The sequence below is a fragment of the Lolium rigidum genome, chromosome 3 (assembly GCF_022539505.1).
Source record: "Lolium rigidum isolate FL_2022 chromosome 3, APGP_CSIRO_Lrig_0.1, whole genome shotgun sequence".
NCBI classification, from domain to species: Eukaryota; Viridiplantae; Streptophyta; class Magnoliopsida; order Poales; family Poaceae; genus Lolium; species Lolium rigidum.
Window position 1 is genome coordinate 271,892,343 of NC_061510.1, and position 9,751 is coordinate 271,902,093.

Here is a 9,751-nt window from a genome sequence, read left to right on the forward strand (position 1 = left end):
ATGGCGCAGTGTCTCCGGGGCAAGGGCGGCGCCGCCGCCGCCGTCGGTGAAGCGCTCCGCAAGGCGGCCCCGTGGCAGCGGGCGGCCTCGGCGTCGTACCACCACACGATCCAGGCGGTGCCGCGGGAGACGGCCGGCCCGCGGGCCGCGGCGCGCGAGCGCCGCAACGGCAACGTCCCGGCCGTGCTGCTCAGCCTCGCCGGCTCCGGGCCAGGAGAAGGGGTCGCGCACCGCAAGCTCCTGACCACCGACAGGAAGCAGCTCGGGGAGATGCTGAAGCAGTCGCCGTACTTCCTCTCCACCCCGGTCCGCCTCCAGGTCCGCGCCGGAGAGCGGTCCACCGCCGTCGTGCACTCCGGCACCGTCCTCCCGATCAAGGTATACCAGCGTTTGTCTACGTTTTATCAAACATTGCAACCATTTGTTGAGCATGCATCCAGGATCTGCATTTTTGTGCTCTTTCATGGTGACTCACCTTGTGTTCGACAAAATGCGCGTTACTGTAATTGCTGGTTGCTAGGTAGGGTATTCATATACACTGTAGTTCCTGTACTGCCATAGCAGAAATTGCTCCTTTCATTGTCTGGGTAGTCAAACAGCCACTCCCTTTTCATTGTCTTGCTAGTTAGTATTTGTCTTCTGATCATAGTATAGTTCGATTTCACAAGTTATCTTGTGGCAAGCTTTTGTCAGTTCGTTATGTATTTCTATCTTTGGAAATCTCTTGTGAACAGAAGCTTTTCAGAAATGGGATGGGTCTACAGTGGGAGGAGGTTCATACCATTTGGCATATAGTGCATTGTCTCTGATCTTTGTGCTCTTTGTGTACGCAGGTGCAGACAGATGAAACAACAGGGAATATATTGAACCTGGTTATGGTGGAAGCAGATGAGGGAACAATGCTCAAGGTGAATTTGCCTGTAGTGTTCAAAGGGGAGGATGTCTGCCCTGGATTAAAGAAAGGTATCCCCTTTCTCTTTTCTAGTTTTCAGCAACATCCTTTCGTGTACTTGCTAGTGATGAACCGATGATAACTAAGAATTTAAGATGGCATAGGACCCTAAGCTTGTACATTTGTCCATCACTGAAACACATGCTAAGAACAACCATCTTGGTGGCTATGCCGAAATATTAACTGGTGTGTGAATCATATTATTTATGGACTTATGTTAGTAACCACTTTTTGTGCATGGTAGGATTTAACCCTATTTTATATAGCACGACAACGGATAACCTAGTAAAGCGCAGTCTGGCCATATTTAGCTCAATCAAATTGATTATTTCCTGTTGTCTTAACATATGTGTGTGAACCACTGTTCCACTGGAAATTGCTTAAGTATGAATAAGTAAAAATGTCTGGTCTCAATTTCTACTCCCTCTGTCCATAAAAGGATAACCTAGTAAATCGCAGTCTGGCCGTTTTTAGCTCAACCAAATGGACTATTTCCTGTTGTCTGAACATATGTGTGTGCACCACTGTTCCACTCGAAATGGCTTAAGTATGAATAAGTACAAATGTCTGGTCTCATTTTCTACTCCCTCCGTCTCTAAGACATCCTTTTATGGACAGAGTTAGTACATTTTTCTTCTTCCTTAAGATGTTCACCTTATAAATGCTAAATTAGTCCTCCTTTTCCAAATGTATATAAAGCTTAAGGCATTAAGATGGCACAGTACACATGCTTGTGACCTTTTTTAGTACTTTTTAATGAAAATATAAAGGCATTGAAATACTATTAAGAAATTTTGTTAATAACATTACCAGTTAAAAAATCTGAATATTTTCTGTATACCAGCAGTCAAAGTTTCAAAACTCTGGGTGCATGCTTCTGTTTGACTTTTTTTAAATAAATTGATCAATTTCTCCACATAAAATTCAGACAGACAGTCTTTGTGATTCTGGACAGTGAGGTACGACTATGAAAGTTTGGCTCTGTAGTAACCATTATTTTCAGTGGGTACTCCAGCAGTTCTGTCAGAGCTTATTAAAAACGAATGTTGAACAGCACGAATTTCCATAACAAGATATTACTAGTCTTTTGGCATTCTAATAACATAGTATGCTTTTAGGTTTTGTTTTGTTTTTATTACAACAGTGATTGACTGATCGTGTATTTCTACTATTTACTACGCTTCAACCATGGTTATGTGCTCCTCACCTGTCATGTGGCATTGTTTGTATCGAGTCCTCTCAACTAAAGAAGCAACCGTGTCTATGCTACTTCTGCAATGACATATCGCATTTAATATGCCCTGAATTTTCTTCTAATTAGGAAAGTCATGTTGGTTTATTAGAGAGACAATTTTCTGTTACTCAACTTCCACTGGCCTGAATGCCAACTTCAGTTATCTTATATTCCTTCAGAAGCAGTAAGCTGGCTTCTTGAAAAGCTTGGTGGTTCGGAGTCAATGCAACACCTCATCGCAAAGGTTGAACAGCACAAAGTTCCTAGCCTCACACTCCTCACTACGAGTTGGTTCGGAGTTTGCATAGAAGATACTGCATTAGCAACCTGGTTATGATATTATAGACTTACAGTGGGTCTACGCTTACACTCAAGATCCCGCGAGCAATATCTTTTACTTTTTAAGCAGTAGGTCGAGGTTAGTACCAAAGTGAAAGTAGCTGAAAACTGAAAGACCCCGCCCCCTACTGCGAACATAAAGGTTCCTTACCTGTAGAGGTACAAACAAATGATTTAGATAGGCCTAGGTAGGAAGCCCATGATTTTTCAAGAAGATAGCCCAAGCACCAAAGTCCACCTTCCTGTTACCGAAAATCACATCATTTCTCAGGTGTCATGCCCAACAACTTACATCACATAGGGGAGTCCTATGTCTTCAAAGCTTACAATGGGCCTACTCTTATGCTCAATCACATCAATTTTTTGTACTAACATTTTTGTGGTATACTCGGTTAGTCGGTTGTGATGAACTGCTGATAACTAAAGAGTCGAAGATGACATAGGAGCCTAAGCGTCTGCATTTTTCCATACTCAAACACATGCTAAGAATAACCATCTCGATATATATGCCAAAAATACCGGGACGTATTCAGCGGGGCTAGCAGGGGCGACACCTCCCTCTAACGATTTCGTCGTACTTACTATATGTCTAATAATCACGGTGCTTTCCTCACCCCCCCCCCCCTGCCGGAACCTAGTCTACTAATTCCCATAGTTAGGATAAATCTCTAGTTTATTCAAATTAGCGCAATAGAAACTAATTAGAAAAATATTCAATTGTCAATTAGCTTGTGTTTGTGTAGACATGAAGAGGATATTAATCGAGAACATGATTTGTTAATTAGCTTTTGTATCAACTTTAGATTATGTCTTCTAAGATTTATTATGCTCCTGTTCTCCCCACCCCCACCCCACCCATGTCTGGTTCCTGACTCCGTCCCTTCATGTGCATGTGAATTATATTAGGTATGGTAGTAAGAACTTGGTGTGCATAGTAGGATTTGAGCCTTTTTTATATAGCACCATAACCCGGTGAAGCACAATTTGGCCATATTTAGCTTAATTTAAATTGACTATTTCGTATTGCCTGAACATATAAACCAATATTCCACCGGAAATTGCTTATGTATAAGTACAAACGTCTGGTCTCCTGTGTAATCTACACTTTTTGTTTCTTCGCTGTGATGTTGGCGCAGTACGCACACTCAGTGACCTTTTTAGTACGTATTATTGAAGATGTTGAAAATATAAAGGTATTGAAGTACTACTGACAAAATTTTGTTAATAACATTACCAGTTAAAAAATCTGAATATTTTCTCTGGTATTAAAATTTTTAAAGTCTGGCTGCATGCTTCTGTTTGACATGTTTTTCTTCATATAAATGGATCGATTTATCTACATAAAATTCAAACAGACGCTCTCTTTGTTATTCTTGACAGTGAGGAATGACTATGTAAGTCGATAAGAACTAGTATTAGGAAAATGAATGTTGAACTGCACGATAGTTCCATAACAATGTATGACTATCCTGTAAACATTCTAACAACATAGTATGTTTGTTAATTTTTTTATTATAACAGGAACACATGTATTCTCTACTATTTACTAGGTGTCATTGCATTGACCGTCATTATGTGGTACCGACCTGTCATGTGGCACGTATCGAACCCTCTTACCTAAGGAAGCAACCATGACTTTGGTACTTCTGTAATGATACATCACATTCAATATGCTTGGAATGTGCTTCTAGGTACGAAGACAAGGTTGGTTTATTAGAGAGACAAGTTTCCGTTACTCAACTTTCACCGGCCTAAATACCAACTTCAGTTAGCTTATATTCTTTCAGAAGCACTAAGCTGGCTTCTTGAAAAAGCTTGGTGAGAGGAGCCTAGCTGACACTCCTCATTAGGAATGTGGTTCAAAGTTTGAATAGAAGCCATACGTATTGTAAACTTACAGCGGCTCTACGCTTATGCTCAAAATCCCATTAGTATTAAAGTTAGCACCAAACTGAAAAGTACTTGTGGAAAACTGAAACCCCCCACCCCCTCCTGTGAACATAAAGGTTCCTTTACCCTCAGAGATACAGCTGATCGATTTAGATTAACCAAGGTAGGAAGCCTCATAATTTTGCAAGAATTTAGCCGAAGCACCAAGGGGTGCCTTCCCGTTGCCAAAAACCGCATTATTTAGTTGTCGTGCCCAGCATCTTACAGCACATAGTCTAGCCCTTATGTCTTCAAAGCATACCAATCTTAGTTTGTGCAAACGTGTGGCTCTATGCTTATGCTCAAGATCTCCTGAGTATACCTTTCATTATATAAGCAGTAGGTTATTGCCAAACTGGCAGTAATGCAAGAAAACATGCGAGAAAGCATTCAGCTACACACCTGTGTAAGACAAATATAACAAATTATACCAGACTATTATGGCATGTTCAATATATGCAGCACTCCTTACCTTTTTTGTGTAGATCGACTGTGTAGCTCTTGCTTTGTTGTTTTTAATACTCCCTCCGTCCATAAAAGGATGTCAGATACACTAAAGAGTGTCTAGATACATCCAAATTTAGACAAACTTGCGGCATCCTTTAATGGACGGAGATAGTATAATTTTCTATTGCGTGTTACGCTTCTATACTATGCTTGACCTAACTCTCGAATTTGATCGAAAAAGCAGGTGGGTTCTTGCAGAAAATAAGGACCAGCTTGGTGTATCTGTGCCCCGCTGAGCACATCCCTCCAAAAATCGAGGTGGACCTGACAAATCTTGACATTGGGGATAGAGTATTAATGCAGGACATCCCCGTACATCCGTCTCTCAAGTTACTGAGTAAAAACGAGACGATGCCAGTCTGCAAGGTCCTATCCTCAAAGCCAGCTGAGTAGGAGCCTGTTCAACCATCTAGAGCTGGAGACATGTACCTACCATGGGTGGTGCAGCGGCCTGAGAATTTAATCCCTCTCTCTGTGTTGTCTGGTTTGATTTCAGCACATCTCTTGGCTAGGTTCCAGTTTGCCAGTAGTAGATTCAGACAAGTTTATTGTATTACGAACAAACAGGCTGAAGAGAACAGTCCCATGATCCATCTTGGCTGTAATGCCGTAAAATAATATATCTTGGCTTTCTCAGTTCAGGGACATACACAAGACATTCTTGTAGATTCTTGGTTGTTGTGGCCTGGGTGAATTTGACACACCTGGCTGATGATTTGGGGGTGTCTATGATGCCCCTCTTGTTCCCAATCATTCCTGTTTACAGCTCTTGGTCATCATAGATCTTTGCATGTATTGAATGCTTGATGCGTGAACCACTAGAGGTCTGGAGTGGAAAGGCCAGTCGCTCTGTCATCTAGATCATTGATGGGTGTCGTTGTTTCTTCATTTCCTGTACGGTGCTTGCTACGCTGCGTAGCATACGCGCACCTTTTCACATTTATCTGGTCCTGGGATGCGAATTAAATGGGCTGGGTTTGGTTCTCCAGCAGGCCAGGTCTAGCTTCGCGATCGGTACCTCCAGTCACCGACCATGTGTGCCCTTCTGGGCCTGGCATTTGGACCACTGCATGTCTAGCCAAGCTTCTCTTGTGACTCTAGAGCATTTTCCCTCCTGAACATGAAGCATCTTCACGCTTGACATGTGAAAACGTAGCTGAGCCGTTTGGGACAATGGAAGCGCGTTTGGTAGCCTGCAACGATTCTTATGCTACAGGGTATGGGGACACGCATAAGGTCTTTGGGCCACGTTCTGCACTTCGTTTGGTAGGCTAGGTTGCATCATTATGATTAAAATCGCCCCATTGAGTGGTTGCTTTCATTCAAGCACAAATGGCTACACAGTGATTTTGATCACCGCTTCTCTCTTCCAGTGACCTAACACATAACAACTAAGAAAATAAGGTAGCAGTTCATGGTGGCGGAGCTAACCATCCCAGGCTTCTGGCCGGTGACACAAGTTATTTTGATGAAAATTTTGGTGACAGTTTGACAAGGCTTACAGTGTGTCCATGCTTGATGAAAATCTTAGATCCACCATTGGTAGTCTATGCGTTCATTATTAGCTACAATGGGTACTTAATTAAATTCAATTCCTAGCCAATATGAATGGCAGCTCATCAGTTTGGTCCCTAGCTACTACGAATAGTTGTTTATCGTCACATGCCGCTAGTAAAATGAAGAGTTCAATCTTCTTTTTTTCTTCTTCTTATTCTCGGATTATGGCATTACCTCTATTATCCCTCATTGTATTTTCCACTCCATCTTCTTGTTCTTCTAAGATTTATTATTGGTTTTTTTTTTTCACACCATGGCTAGTCTCAACTTCATCAGGCTCAACCATCTCCAGGAAAAGCTCATCTAGACCCCAACCTAAGATCGAGTTGCAAAGAATACAACAAGCAAGAATCATTTTACTTGGGTGTTGTAAGGGTGGAATGTTTTCTGGTCAAGGACCTTGAATCTATTTTGCAATGCAACAAATGTGCTCTCAATGCTAACTTTAAGGCTAGAGTGTATGAGGTTGAACAATTCCATGGCATTCTATGGTATGTTTCTTGCAGGAAATCATTCAGATGGTACCTAGTTTCTGAAGGTTGGTAAAATCCCTGGTCGGTATGCATGCATATCTTGTATCTCCTAGGTAGAACTTACCATCATAGATATTTGACCTATCAAGCATAGACGCGCTGTCAGTAAGAATCCTTGCATCATTAGCAAACCCTTTCGAACCAGCTAGCACATATGTGAACTTGAGATCGAAATCATCAAAAGACATCACATCATGGCTGGTGCAGTGTTTCCTTCCGCTATATGTTGAAGAGTCTGATTTTGGCACTCTAACAATCACATGAGTACCATCGATAGTCTCAATACAATCATGTCAATACACGAACAAAAGTTGTGTTTCTTACTATAGTAGTCGTTTGATGAAAAGAAACTAGAGTATTAGTGCTCACCCTGAAATATGACCACCTTATGTAGCTATTTTTATTTTTATTTTATATTAGGAGGCGTGCAATCAATTGGTGGCTTGATCATCTCTCATCTGAGCTCTCCAATTGCATACAAGACTTCTTTGAGATAGCGAGAAATAATATCTTTGGATCTCCTAAAGCGCTATGGATCATTCTAAACATCTGGTTCTGACCCACACCATAAAAAACATAGTAAGTTGCTCTTCCACAGGTTGGATGCTATCTTCCGACAATCCTCTCTCCCCAAATCTTTTGACAAGTTCAAAGAAAGGGTTTCTTCTCATCCGAAGTATTTGGACAGACTCTACATCATTGGAGTTGTAGGGTAGAAGGAATCAGCCGGTGAGGTAGATCCGCGTCTCCGTCGCCGTCAGTATCAAAAGGGGAAATGGGGATTTTTGGTTGGCACAAATGCGGGAGGTGAGCGAACGGAGGAGGTGACACCGAGCTTTGCCGCAAAATGCAGAGAAAATTTCACGGTTTCCTGTCATCTCACGCCGAGCTCCCGCGCGCACGGCGTTTCTTCTTTTCGCACCGCTGGGTCTGGCCATGGAAAAACTGCAGATTCGGCCGTTTAGAGAGGGCATAGCCCGAGAGTGATTTTGAGAAGCATGCAGGCCACAACGCAGACATTGTCCAAACATCCAATCAACCTATTTTTGCATCTAGCTGACTTTGGAGGGGATGGGAGCTACCTAACCTAACACGCGTAGATGTCCCAGATGGCAAGAGCCTGCACGAACTATTTGGTGCGAGCCTGTTTCTTGAGTTCCAGATAGAATTAGGCCTTTTCGACGATGACAGTGCCCTGGCGCGTTAAAATCCATGCATGGGGATGAACAGGAAGAGTGGGTGCTTGTCTTTTTGGACGAGTCCAATGATTAACATGGCACTGAAACCTTCAACGGTTGGAATTTACCGTGCAACAATCTCCACAAAAGCCTCGGCCAGATCTCGATCAACCAACACCGTGCAGCGGGGAGGGAGGGGTCAGGCAGGACAGACAAAAGGGTGATGGCGAGGAACGCGAGACAATTCCGACGACGACTCTCGCCTCGGCAGGAGCGCGGGCGATCGAGGTTGGTGCTAGCTAGTAGCTTGGCAATAACTCCAAATCAGGCCAGGAGCAACGACAATTCAGGCAGGCAGCGGTTTAGGGTCCCCGCCGGCCGGCCTGTGTTAGATCGATCGGCTACGCGCCTCTGCATTAAGATTCATCGGATTTCTCCAGCGCGCGGCAACAGCGAGCCTACGTACGCACTGCTGCTGGAGTACGTACGAAGAATTTCTCCTTTCTTCACCGGTCGCGGTCGGTCGAGCTCCTGTCCCCACCCACGTCCCAGCTTGAAGATGGGATCTACCTAGTAGGGGCCGGGAGGGGGTGTGGGCGGTGGCCGGCCAGCGGCGGAGCTTCTCCAAGTCCCAGCAGGTGGCCCTTGGCCCCTTGAACAACTTTGATCTACTTCTCATGCAATAAGCTTCTCTACTGGGATTACTGCTGATAATTTAGTCTGCTTGAGGATTCATAACCTCAAAGTAGATTTGGAACCTCCTACCGTAGTTCTTCATTGAAGCTCCGGCGACACTAGAGTCTAGCGATGAACGACAACGTTAACACTTGCTAGTTGCTACAAGAGGAAGGGAAGTGGGCGGGTAGTTGCAGGTGTCTATGCCGTTTTAGACGAAAAACTATTCGAAATAGTCCACTAGTCCAACTTAGAAATAGTAACTAACTATTCTTAGAGTCAACGGATGATCCCTTCATTTTACTTTCCACCGCTGTAAATTAATCGATCGATCCGTGATTCCGTGCACACTACTACTACTGCCTGACGTGTGGTAACTGATCGATGCTGCTCTCTCTACTGCTATCATAGATCATTGGCAATGACAATTAATCGATTTCTGATACTGTGCCGCTGCATGCGTTTGCACCAGCCTTTTCTTGCTTCTCAGCTCAGCTCTGAGGAATTCTGATGGCTACAGTAGGTACGATCACAGCTGAAGGCTTTACATGGGGACAGCTGCTTTAATTTGGTTGCACGTACGCAACACATAACTTGCAATTGTCGACACACATGACATGGCCACGTACGGCCCGGTCTGAGAAATGTGCATGCATGAATAGACTTAGCTGGCTGTGTATTATGAGTATCATATGTTTGCAGTATTTGTTTATTTCTAGGTTCGGGAGGGGGCTCATGGGTTTGTATATATGAGATCACTAGACAATCAAACACCGCATGACATATCTTAATTATTAGATTCAGTGACTAGGTTGGTGAGATGATGAGAAGCAGTCTACCCTAGGTA

At 43.4% G+C, this 9,751-nt stretch overlaps 1 protein-coding gene across 1 annotated transcript; it reads left to right on the forward strand.

Moving 5' to 3' along the window:
* On the forward strand, nt 1-5,612 carry LOC124699496 (50S ribosomal protein L25-like). Its single transcript, XM_047231792.1, has 3 exons — nt 1-378; nt 834-963; nt 5,146-5,612. Exons 1-3 carry the CDS (start codon nt 1-3, stop codon nt 5,352-5,354), a joined length of 717 nt encoding a protein of 238 aa, XP_047087748.1. The 3' UTR covers nt 5,355-5,612.
* Nucleotides 5,613-9,751: the final 4,139 nt, after the last annotated feature.

Excerpts from the sequence above, each read along its gene's own strand:
- LOC124699496 (XM_047231792.1), top strand. The coding sequence starts at position 1 with ATGGCGCAGTGTCTCCGGGGCAAGGGCGGCGCCGCCGCCGCCGTCGGT. Across the intron at positions 379-833 it reads GCACCGTCCTCCCGATCAAG|GTGCAGACAGATGAAACAAC; the intron begins GTATACCAGCGT and ends TTGTGTACGCAG. Across the intron at positions 964-5,145 it reads CTGCCCTGGATTAAAGAAAG|GTGGGTTCTTGCAGAAAATA; the intron begins GTATCCCCTTTC and ends TCGAAAAAGCAG.